This window comes from Ochotona curzoniae, unplaced genomic scaffold, assembly GCF_017591425.1.
Source record: "Ochotona curzoniae isolate NIBS_2020 unplaced genomic scaffold, NIBS_Ocur_1.0 contig_3622, whole genome shotgun sequence".
In the NCBI taxonomy this organism is placed as follows: Eukaryota; Metazoa; Chordata; class Mammalia; order Lagomorpha; family Ochotonidae; genus Ochotona; species Ochotona curzoniae.
Genome location: NW_024465926.1, coordinates 23551097 through 23570343, shown reverse-complemented (window position 1 = coordinate 23570343; position 19247 = coordinate 23551097). Strand labels below are relative to the sequence as shown.

General features: G+C 41.4%; 1 protein-coding gene across 2 annotated transcripts in view; it reads right to left on the bottom strand.

The window, feature by feature from the left end:
* Positions 1-1379: 1379 nt before the first annotated feature.
* Positions 1380-19247, bottom strand: part of RPGRIP1L (RPGRIP1 like) — a 93979-nt gene continuing 76111 nt past the window's right edge. For both annotated transcript variants that reach the window (XM_040982701.1, XM_040982702.1), the window contains 4 exons: positions 17258-17441; positions 8351-8435; positions 4032-4165; positions 1380-2074 (listed from right to left, as the gene is read on the bottom strand). In XM_040982701.1, coding sequence (XP_040838635.1) covers positions 1962-2074; positions 4032-4165; positions 8351-8435; positions 17258-17441 — 516 coding nt within the window. In that variant the 3' untranslated portion in view covers positions 1380-1961. The remainder of the gene's footprint in view (positions 2075-4031; positions 4166-8350; positions 8436-17257; positions 17442-19247) is intronic.

Genomic DNA, 19247 nt, shown 5'->3' with positions numbered 1-19247 from the left:
CAATAATACAAACCTCCTGGGAGAATACCACAATAAATGTCTCAAAAACCACTCAGTTACTCCCAGGGTATAATCTAGCTGTTTTAAATTACGGCAGGGAATATCACGGCCCTTAATGACACTGTAACTGCACAAAGCCAAAGAAAGCTGGAGAGAGAGGCCAAAAAGATGAGCTCAGAGCCAGCTGAAGTGACAACAAACATGTGGTTGTTTACTAGGATCGGAGGGGTTTTGTCCGCAGATGTTTGTGGTCTCTGCAAGGTTCCAGAGGAATGAGTTGTTATGAAGATCTGCAGAGTTTGATGAGAGCAAGATTCTTCTTGGGCATGGCAGGCCCCAGGACAGGGAGGCCCACTGGTACAGACAGAATTTATAGATTTCTGTGGTCAGATCATACTCTACTGGTCCCACAATGTACATCAACAAATTACTATTGTGCGGATGTCATTTCAAAGCCTCCTAAAGATGAGTCATTATTGAAGCCATTAGAGCACAGATGGTTCAAACTATATGCAGATATTCATACTTGCATTTTTGCATTATAGCTGCTTTTTTTTCCCCCCTGTTGAACTGTAATGAATTGTCTCATAATCTATTCCATCTTCTTGCCATTAGCAGGCTTTGAATGTTCACAAATAGGAGCAAAGAACTCATTTTCCAGAGCTTTAATCACACAAAGAGGGGATGCCTAATTCTCTAAATGAAATGGTCTGTGATCACTGAAGCAGAGATTTAATATATCACGGCAAATTAGGTAGATTTTAATAAATTACTTATCTCCCCGAATACTTTACATATGCTTAAGAAGGAACATAGCCTGTTTGCAAACAGTGAAAACCCACAGTCTGTAAAAATCCTCTGAAGAAAATGACAAATAAAAAAGGAAATTAAAAAAGGAAATGCATTATATCCTAGACCTCTAGAGACAATTCCTTTGCAGCACTGATTCACAGCTCCATTAAAAATACCAATGAAATCCGTCAGTGAGATTGGTTAAAAGCTAGAAAATGAACGTTCTGAGCTGATTTTTGGAGGGACTGGTTATTCAGATAGATCCTAGCACTGTACAAGCTTGGTACAAATTTTAAACAATGATAAAAAGATACTCCTTACGGTTCTAAGCATGGCAGAAGTTGAGTCATACTTTTAAGAATAATTTCTATGTTGTAAGCTCAATTTTTGAAGTGTAAACTTCATCATTTCCTGTCGCTTCCTTACCTGTACACATCCATCCCTGCATGTGAACCCTTAAAAATGCAAGAAAACACCAAACAGCAGAACTGTTATTTTTCAAGGAAGAAAAGCAAAAAACTTGCAGTAATTTAATAAGTTAGTGCAAAATCCCATTCTTTATATTTAATTGATAGAAACTGCATGCATCAAAGAAAATGCATACTGAGCTTTAATATGCATAAAATGGATATTAGCATTTTAAAGAGGAAGATTAACACATTAATCCAAGTAATTTTCATATATTGCTTCTAATAAAATCTTCACAGCATAAAACTCTTAATGAGGCTAATCATAGGCATTCCATTTAGTGGGACGATTAGGGATAACATAAAAGTATTTCTTTTTCATAGGTTTTCTAAATTTATGCTTTTGCTTATTAAAAATAAAAATGGGAGCTGCAGTTCAGTTCTTCTTAAGAAAATGTTGAAAATGCAAATAGACTTTCTCATGTTATCATGTAGGTATAAATTATTGAGAAGGTGTTACCCGTGGTGAAGAACTTAGGCCCTGAGGGGTGGCAGTCATGGGAAAGAGGGAATAGAAAAATAAACAAATGGAAAAGTATACAAAATTTGAACATTTCAAAAACCCAGGCTTCCCCCTCCCTCCTCCTGGCTTCCCATGAATTATAGATTATATCCACCAGAGTAATTACAAAACAATCTCATCGAGGCGCTTTCATGTGAACATTTACTCAGGAGTAGGGGACGCCTCTGGAGCAGTTCCTTTCAAGTCTCCAAGTCATCTCTGTATTGCTGGTAGACAGACCGGAGGGCGTGGAGAGCTTCGACTGTTACTCTAAGCTTGCCGATACTTTTGCCATCTGCTCCCGTGTCAAAAACTAGGGCAAGAAGAGCAGGGAGGTGTTAATGTCATTTATCAGATGTTTCTTGAGCTGGGCGAGGAGAAAACAGCGGCTGCGAAGATGGAACTAGCTCTACCAAACGTGATGATCGTTCATGGGCATTTCAGAACTGTGTAACACAAACCCTGTCCTGTGTGCAAGAAGCTGCACATTCTAGAAACAGCATGTGCACGTGCACTGCATACATGGGGCTATGACTTAACCTTCTGATCTGCAAGTTTACTTAATGAAAAAGATTATGACTCCCAAATGCAACCAGAATTTCTAACCTATCTAGAAAATTTGGTAAAAAGGCAGGTCAGGAACTGAAGGTCTCCAATTTTCGGGAGTCCAGGAGCTTCACCTGGCAAGGGGTGCCTGCTTTCAGTTATGTTCTTTTGGGCCTTGATCCTTCTCCAAACTAAGTGATGGAATGCCAGGGCATGCCCCCTGATGCCCTGACACTCTGACAACCCATTCATCTCTGGGTGGTGGAATTTGTAAGAATACTGGACACTGGAAATTGATAGCAGTTTTGATTTACTTTAATATGTGTGTGTGGTTTTTTTTTTTAATTTTGAGAAAATGTGTAAAAAAAATCCTCAAACAAAACTTGGACTACGAGGACTTTGGTAGAGAAATGAGCAACAGGGCAAATACAGTGGCCCAGGTGGCTTCAGATCTCTTCCCCCCATCTCTACTTCTTCTTTGGGACCAGTAACTTCTAAGCCTAACGGGGACTGGATGAGACCCATGCCTGCTCTCCTGACCTGACCATCGCTGATTCTGACTCGCTCCCTAAACACGGCTGTAACAGCTGATCATGTCCGTCTCCACTGGTGGTCCCTTGTGGTCTCACAGGAGGAGAAGACAGGTTGTAAAACAGAAGTGACTGTAAAAAAGGGATCAAGAAAAAAAGGCAGAGGTCATTTTGCTCATTTCTGTCACCTTTCTTCCTGTTAAGAGCATTCAACAAGGTGTGGGTTATGACATGTCTACTCTCAGGTTCTTCCTTTGTGTCAAAGCAAGCTGTGACCAACTGTCACACCATTACAGATACACAGCACATTAAGTTTCCAATTCAATCATTTAGTCGAATTTACTTAATTGTTTAGTTTGATTCTGACTTTTGAGCACTTGACAAACATTCCAGAGGCAAAACTTGATATAATGAACCACGAATGAACTCCTGTCGTATACAGAACACCTGGTACTGGAGGAGGTGCCCATGTAAGTGTCTGTTAGATGTGTGAATGTTATGTAAACAAATCATGTACATTTTTTTTTTTTTCCCCAGAGATGGCTAACCTAACAAGTAAGACTAAAAATCAGCCTCATTTCTCAATGTAGTTGATGAAGCCCAGGTCATCCCTCGTTACGGACTGTCAAAAGTCTAATTCACGAGATAGGATTTCATCAGCAGGCTCTAAATGCAGCAACGCTGGGAATCCTGCTTAGTGGGGCAGACGTTCACCCCGCACTCTGTGCAGACCCCTCGTGGAAAGTGAACCATCAAACTGCTCAGAGTTATTTGTAGTGACTGTATCGCCGGACTGCAGAATGAATGAGAGGCCTTGAGAAGGCACCATCAGGAGAGCGCAGAATACTATGCTGAAGGGTAAGTGCCTGGCAGAACTGAGACTTCCACAAACAACACTAAAAACAAGACTGATTTTTTTTTTTCACCCTCTGAACTAAAGGAATGAATAATTCCTTGTGAAGCTCAATTAATGATTTTAAAAATTCTGCTGACTCCAAAGAAGGCAAAAGGAGAGGGCAAGGAAGGAAGGGGCTGTCAGGAGAGACCTCCTGCATCAACAGGAAGTCAGCTTGAGTTGCAAAGGATTCAAGCAACGTGCGGCTCAAGGCCCTGGCGGGCAACAGAAAGGTTTCAACAGACATTGGATTGCAGCAACCGTTGGTCGCCAGGGCTGGGCAACGCTTCTGCTCATACCATCAATGTTTTGCTCAATGATGTCTCTCCCTTCCTGGAACACGTGGCCGAGGTCGACGTGAGCCACACCAATGTCCTCACATTCCAGCTCCTGCTCGTCCTGTGGCGGGTCGCTGACCACAGTGAAGCGGACACTGAGAGGGTCAGAGGGCACACAGAGTCACCCAGGGAGAAGAGCTCACCGTAACCCACACTCCCAAAGGGGTTTTTGCCAGTAAGTGTGCAATCTTCAGGTTCCCAACACCAATAAAAGATCAATACATTCAGTTACAACCAAAGGAGCTCCTTGAAGTGCTACAGCAAACGAACTTTCTGAACGCTGACATTTATCTCTGCATAAATGAGAAAATCACTAGGCAACGAAAAAAAAAAACAGATGCTCATTCTGTTACACACTCTCTGATCACATTTTGACACCTCCCCTTTGAATACTAACGGGATGAAGTGAATAAAAACCACAGAGGTTAAAAAGACAGCATTTTCTCTAGAACTAATTTTTTCTTTTCTTTTTAATTTAATTTTTTTTTTTTAAATTGTAAAGTCAGATATACAGGAAGCAAGAGAGACAGAGAGGAAGATCTTCCACCCACTGGTTCACTCCCCAAGTGACCCCAATGGCTGTTGCTGAGCCAATCTGAAGCCAGGAGCCAGACGTCCCTCTACTGGGTCTCCACACAGGTCTCAAGGCTTTGGACTGTCCTCTACTGTTTTCCCAGGCCACAAGCAGAAAGCTTGTGGCAAGTGGAGCAGCTGAGATTAGAACTGGCGCCCACATGGGATCCTGGCATGTGCAAGGTAAGGACTTTGGCTGCTAGGCTACCACGTTAGGCCCTCTAATTATTTTTTAAGATTTTTTTTTAATTGGAAAGTCAGATATGCAGAGAGGAGGAGAGACAGAAAGGAAGATCTTCTGTTCTTTGATTTACTCCCCAAGTGGCTGCAATGGTTGGTTATACACTGATTTGAAGCCAGGAGTCAGGAGCTTCTTCCAGGTATTCAACCTAGGTGTAAGATCCCAAGGCTTTGGGCTGTCCTCAGCTGCTTTCCCAGGTTACAAGCAGGGAGCTGGATGGGAAGTGGGGCTGCTGGGACACGAACCGGAGCCTGTATGGGATCCCGTGCATGCAAAGTGAGGACTTCAGTCGCTAGGCTACCATACCGGGCCCAACATTTTCTATACAAATGGACACTCTGGAGCTGCTGCCTTGCATTGCAACCAACCGTCATGCTCCACAGAACGCAGAGGTCACGCTCCCTGGGCGACATTCTGCATCATGCTCCATAAATGCTGTAGCTTTGCCCAACAGCTATATCAAATGCTCGTATTACTTCAGCAATCTTTTAACTTACAACCATAGCATCCAAGTTTTATTTTACTTTTAGACACATAATTGTAGGGTTCTGATGGAACTGATTTGAATTAGTGGCTTGCATGGAGGCCAAGCACACTTGGATGGACCAAATGAAAGGAATTTACAGTTAAGTACTCTTTTGATAGTCTTGGCAGCACGGCTTAACCCATGGATGCTTGTGAACGTCAGTATTTTAAACTTTGTAAAACATATCCACCCCGAACCAGAGAAAAAGCAACAACACGGATCATAAAAATGTAAGTCTTTAACAAATCATTCCTTGGAAAACACAAGCAGAATCCTTTCCAAACGCTTATAGGTAAACATGACAATATCTATATATATTTTTTACTAATCTGTGGAAAATAAGCCTTGTGACATTTCACTCCTTAGTAAGTCCCTGTTTATAGCTAGCAATGCATTTTGATTATAAAACAGAAACCCCTTCAGTCAATATCAAAGGTAACACCATCTCACACAGCAGTTACGATCCTGGCCTTCACGGACAGAAGAGGAATACGTCATTAGATGAAGAGGACGGAAGGACTGACATGGGGTGGGCTCAGGCTTCCATTCTGAGTTCTTGCTTTCCTGTTTATTAGCTGTGTGATCTAAGGCAAACCACCAAACCTCTCCCGTCTGTCTCCTACCAGTGGAACGGTGACAATTACATTTATTTTATATCAAGGGTTCTTAGGGGGGGTCAAATGAGATGATACAAGTAAACAGTGCGGGAACATCGCAAGTATCAAGGAAAAGACTGCTCTTTTATTACTGCTATCTTAAATCTGGCTAGAGCTGCTTAAGCTTATACGTTTCTGAGAACTAAAGTTGGCACGGGAAAAGTTTCGACTGAAAACTGAGTCAGATTCCCAAATGATACATCGACTGTATCATTCCATTTAAAAAGATGAGTGATGATGAAAGCAATTTTTCCAATATGAGTACGTTTGGAAGAAAAATTGTTAAGCGGGCCTCGAGATGCATATTTTACAAGAGAGGTTTCCAACAAAGTCAGAGGCTGCAGAGACTGTAATAACCACGCTGCGCGTTATCTCTACACAGCGTCTCATACCCGCAGACCACAGTGCATATGCAGACCACTACCTCTGCAGAATTTAGGAGGCTCCTGAGATAGGAAGGAAAACAGACTTCGAAATGCCAGACAAAAGGCTAGAGATGTAAAAATGTAATATTTCTGGCCTTATACATTTTAGCAAAGAAGATATCAAAAACAAAATTAACCATACTCTAAAAAGGGAGGCGAGTGCACTAAAGTAACTTAGAGACGGTTTGGCTTAGGTCAACCTGCAAACGCACACATACGTAAGTGCATCTTACCTTAAGTCTTGCCAACACATACAGGTCCCATGCCCCGAAGAGGCTACGGTCAAGTCTGAGCGCTGTGATGCTCCAACTGGGGCAGGTGCCAGGTGCCCGTGTGGATGTGGAAACAGGAAGAGCTCCTTGAGCTGCTCCCGCCTCCTCCCACCTGCCAGCCAGCCTGCGCTGACCTCCCCTGCAGGCTCACAGCACACCTCCCCACTTTCCTTCAAGGAACTGCTGGCGCTGCTCTTCCCCCGGCTCTCTGTGTGACCTGACTGGGTGCTGCTGTCCTTCACGAACCAGCCTGAACGTCGCCTCCTCAGCTGGACCTTCGCTGTGATTTCCTAATTTAGCATTTAACTTGTTTAATTTTCTGTTACTAATTACTGCAATATGCGATTGGTTTATTTGTTTACTTATTATAGTCTGCCTTCCTTACTGGTGGATGTCTTCAATAGAAGACTGCTAAAGAGGGAAAAAAAAAAAAAGAAAGCAGAAAGGAATAAATCTTTCGTGCCAATTCTATGGCTTAACAGACGCAGTTTTCACAGTCTAACTTTATTGTGTTGATTGTCTTATTTTTGAAATGAAAGCCAAAGAGACAAGAGGTATCTCACATTCGCTGATTCACTTCCCACATGCCTGCAGTAGCTGCAGCTGGGCCAGGCCTAACCCAGCGCCTTGGCGCTCCATAGCTCCCTCCTGTGGGTGGTAGGCACACGCATGGTTTATCCACCACCTGCTGCTTCAGCAGGAAGCTGGAAATGGAGGCAGAGCCACTGATAGAGGGTGTGGGCGTCCCAACCAACTCAACCACTGAGCATAATGCCTGCCCTTGTTAGTTTCCTTTTCACGAGACACTTGGGTGCTGGCAAACAGCAAGCATGCTTATAATTCATCTTGAAGTGTCTGTAACTGCAGCTATGACAGAGAGGCCAATGTTGGCCTTCTCGGTGGCTCTGTAAGTTGGTACCAGTTTTCAATATGGTTGCTGTCTGAGAAAACAAATTCTCACCTACTAGAGCTCCTTTTAAGTAGGAGATCTTTGAGCACTCCCAAAAGCCGAGCACATTCAATGGAATAACCTGGCTTTGGCTGTGGGAAAAATACAAACTACAGACTACAATGTAGTCTCAAATGCTGATAAGCTGTTACAAGAACTCCTACCACTATTTACTGCTACCTACTGGGCCAAGCAGTACTGTATGCATGTTAAATGTATTATCTCATTTAATCCTCACAATGACCCCACTCGGCATTATCATTATTATTAACACAAGGAGGGAGGCTAATCAACTTGCCTGAGGTCACAGAGCTAATAAGTCTTGCAACAAGAACCTTAACACCCGAACCAGGAGACTCCACAGTACACCGTCCTTTCAACCTGTTCTATCCTTCACATTTACACTGGAATGACTGCGCTATGCTGTAGATCCTCCTCCTTGGCCACAGCCACACAGTGCTGCTGCAGACACCACCGATCCAGGAGGAAGCGGACTGCACGTACTCATCCCGGGACATCAGGAGTCACAGATGCCAGGGGTTCGATTTCATTCTGGGCCTTTTTTTGTTTTGATCACCTCATGCAACACAGATCCTTTTTATGCAAACCATGAGATAATTTAGAAGTCTCCAAAGTACCTTCTGTTAGGCATCTCTTGTTTCTGTAGAATGGCTTTTAAGATGTCTCTTTTCTCTTGGTTGTTTTCTTTATCCATATAGATCACTATACAAAAAGAAAACATAGACACACACACACACCGAAGGAATATGTTACATTAGTATCATTCTGTATTTCTTATAAATACTTGTTTTTACAGATGCAAGTCATGCCGCCTCACTCGGGAGAAGAAAACCGCTCCCGAGAGCAGAATCAAATCTGAATAGTCATGTGATCCCCTGTCCCGTCACTGGCAGGTTTATGTGCACACTGTCAGAAGAGATACAAGCAACATCCAAGAGTGCCACATCACTGTCACCGCCCGTTAATGGCCCTGGCAGTCACGACGGCAGAAGCCAGCGGTCTTTATTGCGTTGTGTTTGAGGGATTTATTGCATTTTCTTTCACCCAAGAAGCAAGTGATAATGATAATGTATGGCAGAGTGCTTGTCCTTTCTGACAGCCTCGGTAATTTAATCCTTCTCTCCTGCCACAACACGCAATAAAACAGGCATCTAGTGTATTGGGCTGAGGAAATCCACAAGCTGACGTCTGCTGGTGTAGGGCGGGGGGAATATGGGAGAGAAATGTGGAGAAGGGACAGGAGTTTAGATGCACTTAGTTGTAGTAGGAGATTAGGTAACTGGTGTCAAGTCCCAGCAGGGAGATGGTGGACCCTTGATGCTGAGTATGCCTATGCACTTGGGCAAAAGGCCACTTCAGAGTGTAAAAACTGTCATGGTTTAGACTTTCACATTTCTCTATTTTCATTTTACTTCAAAAGGAGGGAGGATGAGACAGAGAGGGAATGAGGGAGAGGGAGGGAGGGAGAGAGGGAGAGGGAGAGAAAGAGAGAGAGAGAGAGAGAAATGAATATGAGTCTTCTGTCCATCAGTTCATTTCTCAAATGCTCGCCAACAGCTGGGCCTGGGCCAGGCCAAGGCTGGGAGGATGGAACTGAGAGTTAGAAGGATCAAAGCATTGCTACCTCCTAGGATTTGCACTAGCAGGAAGCTAGATCGAAACCGGAGCTGAGACCAGGACCCAAACTAGGTGTTCTGAGATAAGGTGTGCGTATCCTACGCAGCACTTTACCTGCTGAAACACATTCTGGACCCCTGAAAACATTTTTGGATGGTAAGGCTCCCCTGTGATCACACCTCAAATGAGAGATTACACCTGATCAAAAGTGTAAAAGGGGTGAAAAACATAATTGTTTTTAACTTATACAATCATTGAAAATTAATTTTTGTTTGAAAAGCAGAGAGGCAGAGATCAATTATCCACAGGCTCACTCTTCAGAGCGGTACAGCAAGGCTGGGTCAGGCTGAGAAGTGCAAGCAAAGAGCCTAAAAGTCGATTGAGATCTCTCACAGGGGTGGCACAGGGCCCAAGAACCTGAAACAGCACTTGCTGCCTCCCAGGGCCCACGTGAGTAGGAAGCTGGAATCAGAATGAGGCTAGAACTCAAACCCAGGCACTCTGACAGATGAAGGCGTCCCCAAGCCTGAAGATGGCCTAACTTCCGGGGCAGCCCACTCTCCATCTCTCCATGACTATTCTGTTTCTTTTAAATTTAATTTCTTTTTTTATTGGAAAAGCAGAATTACAGAGGACAGAGAAATTTCTTCCATCCATTGGTTCACTCCCCAAATGGCTGCAATGGCTAGAACCGAGCCTATCCAAACCCAGGAGCCAGGAGCCATCTCTGGGTCTCCCACATGGGTCCCAACGCCTTGGCCCACCCTCAACTGCTTTTCCAGGTTATAAGCAGGGAGCTGCATGGGAAGTGGAGCAGCCAGGACTACAACTGACCCCAGACATGGATGTTGGTACGGCAGGTGGAGGACTGATGTACTATGCCACTGCACATACGATAACAAATCCATTTTCTAATGCCCTTTAACATTAGGGCTCCTGATTCAAAGTTGGCGCGGAGATTTCATACTGGTCCTCTTGGCTCTTGGACCTTGAGGTGTCCACTGACACTGTACCAGAAGCTTTCTCGAGCCTCTAGTTCTAGCTCACAGCCTGAAAATCACGAGCTTCCTCAGCCTCTAGGACTGCAAGGATCAATCCCCCATGATCCTATTTTTTTACACACTTCATATATGATTTGTTCCATTTCTCTTAAGAGCACTAAGTAGTATTTTTTTTTTTACCACTTCCACTGTTTTAGTTCTTCACATACACTCTCGCTCGTGTGAACAAAATGACATGCACTAAAAGATTCACTACAACATTTGTAAAATTAAAAAAAAGTTTATCAATAGGGATATGAATAAATGAAACAAGGGATGGTCACATGTACGAGGACAGAGAAAGATCTTCCATCAGTTGGTTCACTCCCACAATGGCTGTAAATGCCAGAGCTGAGCCAGTCTGAAGGCAGAAGACTCCCTCGGGGTCTCCCAAGTGAGTGCAGGGACACCAGGCCTTGAGCCATCCTTTGCTGCTTTCCCAGGCCAAAGTGACTGGAAGTGGAGCAGAGTTCTTGAACCTGGGCCCATACGGGATGCCGGCACTGAAGGCAGAAGCTTAAGCCACCATACCATGGTGCTAGTTCCTCTCCATGATTATTCTAAACTCAATTCCTCTCAGGCTCCAGAAGGAACAGACGTATTTTACAACAAAAACATTTCTCTGGACAATTTCAGTTCAAACCAAAATCATGAATCCCAAGTTCATTTAGTTGTTGATTCAGTTGAGCAAATACTAAGTAAGTAAGCGCCAGAGATATCCCCAGTACTGAGTCAGACACATGAAGTGGGAGATTCAAGTGACTGTTAAGGGCTAGTAGTTTAACAGAAATAATTTCCAAAGACATAATCAAGGAAATAACCGATCCAAGATGAACAAGGTCAGACAGCACCATTTGTTCTCTGAGTGATACCATGTTAGGAAACGTGATTATAGAGATTCTGGGAAAGAAATCAATAAAGACAAAGAAGTCAGAGTATTTTGTTTTACTTAGCCATGTTAACAGGCCGTGCTCTTAGATGTGTCCCTCTTACGCTGGAAGGCAGTATCTCATGTGTTAGAGCATCCCAGTATTGTAAGGTAGATGGGAACTTTCCCCTTCAATAAGATCTTTATGTTTGCTGTGATTTCCCGATGCAAGATGTGGGACATCATTTCTTTTTTTGACTTCAGAATTCTGAAGCTTTTATGTCCTACTACTGGCTTAGAATGTCTGAATTATAGACAACCTTAGTGATTAAAAAAAGGGACTAAATTTTCAACTAAAGGGCCTTTCAATTAAATACAGAATAGTCCTGGTGAACTCCAATGGCTTACGGGTTTTTTTTTTTTTTTCTATTGTGACAAAAGATTTCTGACACAAACTTTACTGCACAGAGCCTTGTGGAGCTTTGCCAGTTGGAGCACTCAGTCCGGTGGCATCAAGTGCCCATGTATTGCTGCAATCATCATGAACACCCTGTTCTAGAACTTGATCATCCCAACTGAAACTGCACCCATTAAACAAAAACGCTCCATTTTGCCCTTTCAGCTTCAGTTACAATTACTCTACTTCCTGTCTCAATGTGTTTCACTACACAAGGTATTTCAGCAAGCAGCATTGTATAGAATCTGTCATTTTTCTGTCCAGTTCATTTCACTTAACTTTGATGTTTTCAAGGCTTACCCACGTTGCAATATCCACTAGTTTTAATCCCTTCTAGGGCAGACTAATATTTCCATTTAAATACAAGAGTTCTTTAAGCAGCTCATGGAAAATCTATATTTTGGAAAGTTATGTAAAGATTTCAATATCAAATAAACTTATTTTTACATTCCATTCCATTTTTCAAACTTTTTGAAGTCCCTTCGTATGTACCTCAATTTACTTATTCATTCATTCTGTGACTGACATTTGCTTGCTTCCATCTTTTGGCTATTACAAAAGTGCTGATACAAACATGGGATGCTAAGTATCTTCTTGCATCCCTGTTTTCAATCCTTCTTGGGGTGGGACAGACGGTAGCTCTACAGTTGACTTACAAAAATAAGAAACAAACAAAACAAAACCCCCCAAAAAACATTACCACTAGAATTCCTTTTGCAAATGGTACTGTTGAGGATTGTTTGTGCTTCTGGCTCACTCAGCTGGTCTGCATGCTGTTTCCTATTCTCTTAATAGAGACAAAAGCAATGATAGCCACCACGTATTGAGTGATGACTATGGAAAGTTGGTGTCCCCAGAGATTGTAACTCGGCAGGTCTGCGGTGAGGCCTGCACATTTGCAATACTAGTACATTCTTGGCTGGTGCTGTTGCTGGTGGCGGCAACAGTAATGCACATTGTGAAGATCCATTTTTCTAACTGTTAACTGGGATCAGGAAATAGTGAACGTCTCTGTGTTAAGCGCTCTGGGAAAAAGAGACACTTTGGCCACCTCAGTGCAGGTCAGTATCCTATGAGAATCATGAGTGGATGTTCAGAAGCTCTAGAAGATATGTACACACACGCATGAACACACTCACACACACACAAACATACAAACGCACATACACACACAGATTGCAACTTCAAAACCTCATGTTAGTAACGATGTCTGTTATAAGGATCAGAATGCTTCAAACGTTTGCCTATTCATCCTTCACTCCAGCAGAAATATTTGTTGGGCCTGGCACGGCAGCCCAGTGGCTAACGTCCTCGCCTTGTATGCACTGGGATTCCATGTGGGTGCCAGTTCTTGTCCCAGCTGCCCCACCTTCTTTCCTGCCTGTGGCCTAGGAAAGCAGTAGCGGGTTGTGCAAAGCCTTGAGACCCTCCACCCGCTTGAGACACCCAGAAGAAGCTCCTGGCATCAGATCAGCAAAGCTCCAGCCATTGTGGCCACTTGGGGAGTAAACCAGCAGATGGAAGATTTTTTGCTCTGTTTCTCCTCCTCTCTGTAAACCTGACTTTCCAATAAAAACAAATAAATCTTAAAAAAATTAAAAATCATTAAAAAAGGAAATGATACTTGTTTAGGACTTGCTAGATGTTGCCACAGTTTACGGAAAATTTACAGCTTTTAGAGGATACAAAATTAGTAGTCAAATCCTTGATCTTCAGGTGTATACCATTATAAATATTGCTCTTATGTCTGCAAGTTTGGAAAAAACCCTTATATTTTCTATTAAAGTCATATGACAGAAGTAAGAAACGCAGATGGTTTAGTTATAAAGAGTTGACAACCTAAAATCTTAGAAAACTTTGGTATTAAGGTGGTATCACCCCAGTAATCCCTATTTCTATTAACTTTTTCTTCCCATTAATAACAAAAACTGATGATCTACATCTTCACCTCTGAATTAATTTTTTTTAAAGATCTGTTTTATTTATTTATGTTTTATTGCAAAATCAGATATACAGAGAAAAGGAGAGACAGAGAGGAAGATCTTGCATCTAATGATTCACTCCCCAAGTGAGTACAATGGCCGGTGCTGCATCGATCCAAAGCCAGGAGTCAGGAGCTCTTCCAGGTCTCCCACATGGGTGCAGGGTCTGAAGGCTTTGGGCCGTCCTTGACTGCTTTCCAGGCCACAGGCAGGGAGTTGGATGGGAAGTGGAGCCGCTGGTACTAGAACTGGTGTCCATATGAGATTCCGGAGCGTTCAAGGTGAGAACTTTAGCTGCTATGCCACTGAGCCAGGCCCTGAATTAAATTTTAATTGTACCAAAAGATCCACGGCTCAGTCCTCAGGGACCAAGGGCTAGTTGTTGGTCATATAAGGTTCATAAAAACTCTGGACAAAATTTCATTCATCTTTTTCTTCCCTCTGTCAATTGACTAGAAGACTTTATTCAACCCAGACAATATTTTCAGATCTATCATTAATCTTATTTTTGTTTCCTGCTTTCTTGCTTTCTCAGCATTCTTAAGCAAAAATATCAAGTCCAGTGGAATATAAATGTTTTGTTTTTGCTATCAGAGTCTGGCAAGTGAATGCAACCTTAGTTTTTTTTTTAATGATACCTTCTACGAAGGTATTTTTGGATTGCAGGTGAATATGGTATTAACATCTCTTAATAAAGAATGAATGTGATAATGAATAACCCTGGGCATCACTTGTCTACCCTCTTTTTTTTTATTATTGGCAAATGAGACATACAGAGAGGAGGAGAGACATGGAAGAAGTACTTTTGTCCACTGATTCACTCCCTAAGTGGCCGCAACAACTGGAGCTGAGCCGTTCAGAAGCCAGGAGCCAGGAGCCTCTACTGAGTCTCCCATGTGGGTCCCAAGGCTTTGGGCCATCCTTGACTGCTTTCCCAGGCCATAAGCAGAGAGCTGGATGGGAAGCAGAGCTATTGGGATTAGAACTGGCACCCATATGGGATCCCAGAGCACGTAAGGCGAGCATTTTAGCCACTAGGTTACAGTGCTGGGCCCCCTATCCTCTCATTCTATGTACTTATTTTAGGTGTCGGCATACAAATTCCTTTTGTACACTTGGATCTTTGCTGAGTTCAGCTAACCTACTCCACTGTGTAGTGTTCAAATCAGAGACAGTGCACGTTAATTGTTCTCTAAATTTTCCATTTGAATCAAAAAGTACATTTGGAAAAAAAAAATCACTGGCATTAACATTTAATGAGATTTTGACCTTCTAGGTCAAGTAACAAGTGAATGGTAACTAATTATATAAGATAATTACTTATTTAAAAAAGACTTAGGGAAATCCTCCCACCATAGCAATGCAAACCTAGTAATTTTAGAAAGAAGCATTTTCATTATGTTGTATTCAAATGACAAAAAAAAGGTAAAACCTTCAAGAAAGTTAGCATTATTTCTCAAATTTGTTGTTGACCTAGAATTTCAGTTTTTCCAGAAACAACAGATACAAAACTGCATCTGTTTGCTTCTAACCGCAAAGCATATCCCTTCTCCTTTTCCCCAGAGAATCTCCTTGAAACTCCATTTACTGTGAAAATGTTCAGTAAACAGAACTAGAAGAAAAGCATAGCAAACAGTTGCACTGAATTTACTTCTAAAAAATTATTGGTTTTCTTGCTATTATCAAATTACTGATTTATTAGACATAAGCAACTTCAAAAATACAATCAGATAGTAAGGTACTTTGCAGTAAAGAGAAAAAAAAAAAAAACTAACAAAAAAACTGAAAACAATCAATCAACAGAAAACCCCAAAGAGACCTGAGTAACTATGTGAGAATGTACAGAAATCAGGACCCTGGAGTTTTGTATCACAGGTTTGATCCAAGGAAGGAATTGTATTGCTCTTTAAGCAAATGGAAACATCTGTTCTGTTCCATGGCCAAGTTTCTCAATGTATAATCAATTTCTAAAAAACAATTTTGTGGCCAATACAACTCAACATTCTACTGCTGACTTCTGCAAAAAAAAAAAAAATTTTTTTTTCTTGGGGTATCATCATTCAAATTAGTTGATTCAACAGTTCCTTCATGACTAATGATATTTTGATATGGTGTGCTTGCCTGTCACTTTGTAATTAATCTTTAGGAAGTCTGAGAGAATGTTTTTGGAAATGTTTCTTTTTCCATCCAGTGAATAAGAGGAAGGAGGAATCACAGTTTTGCCCTGACCACACTTATTTCCCTATGATTTCTCAGCCATTTGCTTTACAGAGTTTGAGCTGAAATAGAAAGCACCTTGATGTTTAGGTAAGCAAGAAATTGTGAAATTTAAACATCTTGCCTAAAATTGCCTAATTAGTAAGAGATTGTGATTAAACCAGGTCTCTACTTTCTGAAGATCATTGTCTCACACAATGAACATAATTCTAAAAGTGCCAATTCCAAATCTTAGAAAAAGTCCTACAACAGCTTGACTATACGTGCTCACTGAAGTATTTTTTTGTTTTAGATTTCTTTTACTTACGCATTTATGCATTTATTTATTTACCGAGAGAAGGAGAGGTAGAGAGAGGGAGAGAGAGAACAGATGATTTTCCTGGCTTACTCTCCATATGGCATTTCACCACGGCTGGAGATGAGTTAGTTTGAAGCCAGGAGCTTCTTCTGGGTTTCACAGGGACACCAGGACTTGAGCCATCACATTTTCCGCTTTCCTAGATCATAAGAAAGGAATTGAATAGGAAGTGGAGCATCCAGGACATGAGCCGGTACCCAAATGGGATGCTGGTGCCATAGCTACTAGCTATGACGAAAAAATTCAGTGTTTAACTAGCATCAGGGGGCCTGTTTCGCTAAAGATACTGCTGCAATTTTCCATATTTATGGTTCATTTTAAGCAGGGCTCCCGGAGAATTTACTCAAGATCATGGCAGTTTGGTATGATTTTATACGATCACATTATATTCTTAAAAGTTTCTTACACTTGAGTGGTCCAAGAGTGTATGGGGCACTTTCTGGGTCTGAGTTGATCCCTGCCACTTCTGTAGCAAGCTAGCTAACAGGGAACACCTGCGTGCTGCTAAGAACGGATGTGTCGGTTCAGTGATGCAAAGGCACTGTAAGCACATCGGCCTGAGTTATCTGGGAACTGGGATCTATATACATACGTGATGGCATTGATCACAAAGGCAAACAATTAGGCAATGGAACAGTTGAATCAGATGATTCCCTTTGAAGTATTTACTATATTTTCCAGTTATATTTGACTGTAGACTTATAGGATATCTTTCTGCTGTCAAAGGAGTATAGCAGAACATCTAGAAACATTGTTTTTCTAATGTTTTTGTTTTCTCTTTAGTATTATTTCAGTTTTATGTTATTAAACCTTAAGCAACAGGTTTAATTTTCATTAAGATTAATGATTTGATTAATTAAGCTGACAAGATTTTGATGAGTCTGTGAACTTGAGAGGATCAAACTTCATCCTAGTGCCTTCGGCTTTTTTCATAGAACAAGACCAACAGAAGAGCCAATGACATACGTGAATTGCACATACATACCATTGCTGTAGTTATAGTAAACCCACTGTCCGCTCTTGGGCTTAGGGAGTGACACAGGAGTTTCTTCAGGAGGAAGACTGTAGAATCGGTACTCGACAAACAGCCGCTGGATAGTGGCATCCTTGGTTATTCGAGAATCAGTAAGGCTCAGAGCTATGATCTCAACACGGATTTTCTCTGATGGCTGTGTAACGAGTGAAAACAAAACAAAACCAAAGTTAAAAAAAAAAAAAAGGGAAACAATCAGACCAAAAAAAAAAGTTTTATTCTTTTCCATGCTTAATTTTAAATAATACCCAAAGGCTAATAAATGTCTTTCCTGGAATGCATCGTGCACTCGTGAATACTACACGCGGTAGATCAGATTATTCACGACTCCCCCAGAGGAATGAGCTGCTGACGCCCCAGGGTTTGAGGTGAACAGTGTCATGGCAGCCGTCTCCAGATCTGCATTTGGGGCTCTAAGTTCTCAGGGGTGAGATCTTCATCTCTGCTTTCACAATGACAACATCAGTTGGCCTTATTTCAAAGTATGTAACCAAGTACATGTTGATCACTCTTTCATTTAACTATAGTGCCTGAGAAAGTCTCAGTGATTCGGGGACCAAAGCCTGTTGTATACTTCACAGCAATTAGCTAATATGTGACACTATATGAATCTATGTTAAGAAGAAATGTGTATTTCTCATATATTCTGCCATAATATTCCATTTATTAAGTAATAAATTTTCAGATACACAACATTATATATATAATGCTTTTCTTTCAATTCAGGTTTTACTTTACTTTCGCAGAATTAACAACTTAAACAATATTTGTCTATTTAACTTCCGCTTCAACCCTCGCTTAAGAGATTCTGGTGTCACAGATGCTATCATGAGAGTTAAAAATGCTCCCTTGGGGCCCAGCTCGGTGGTGCAGTGGTTAAGGTCCTCGCCTTGCACACCCGGGATCCCATATGGACGGCCCAAAGCTTTGGGAACCTGCACCTGTGTGGGAGACCCGGAAGAGGCTCCTGGCTTCGGGATCGGCATAGCATTGGCCGTTGCGCTCACTTGGGGAGTGAATCATTGGACGGAAGATCTTCCTCTCTGTCTCTTCTCTCTATATATCTGCCTTTCCAATAAAAATAAAATAAATCTTTAGAAAAAAAATGCTCCCTTGACTGAGGATTTTAAATAAGACTACGATTTCACAGTTAGATCCCACCAAGATAACTCTACAGTAAAATTTGCTTTTTCAAATTTGTAATTTGTCTTTTATTGTCAAAATCTCCTTTTCCAAACCGCGAGACATACAATTGTAAATGATATGACTTAGACAAATCTGATGATAAGAGCTGTTTATGGGGCCAGCTTTTTAGAAATGTATAATAAAATGAAACTCAATGTGCAAATTCACTGTAGTGATTACACAGATATTTCCAAGCATATAATATAATTAATCAAATTTAAAAGCGTAAGTATCCTATTGTAAAAAATCCCCATGAAGAATAATTTCCACTGCTGTCAAACCCCCTCAATATTTGATGAAGTAATTTTACCCCCTTCTTTCAAAAGACATTTTCTTTTATTATGTATTCTTAGACACTTTAACTAAAAACCCAAATCTGAATATTTCAATAAGGTTATTTTATTATTCAGTAGATTCATGGAAATTTTACTAGGATGACAGAGAAAATTCCACACCATTCTGTCTCCACTAATACAGGTACAAGGCTGCAGCTGGCAATATTACTAGGATTAGCATAGTATGATGAAATATTTAAAGGAAATTTTTTTCTAAAACCTAATAAATCAAATGACTGCCAAATGTCATTAAAGTGATGGTCTTTGACTTGAATATGCTTTTCATATTCAAATTTGAAAAGAAAGAGATGAAAGCCTGGAAAGGTTACTCGGTTTCAACTAATAACCTCAAGCCCTCTCCGTTCACGTGCATAAAAAATGAAGTTGGCTCTATTGTCTAATCTCCCTTCAGAAAGCCATTC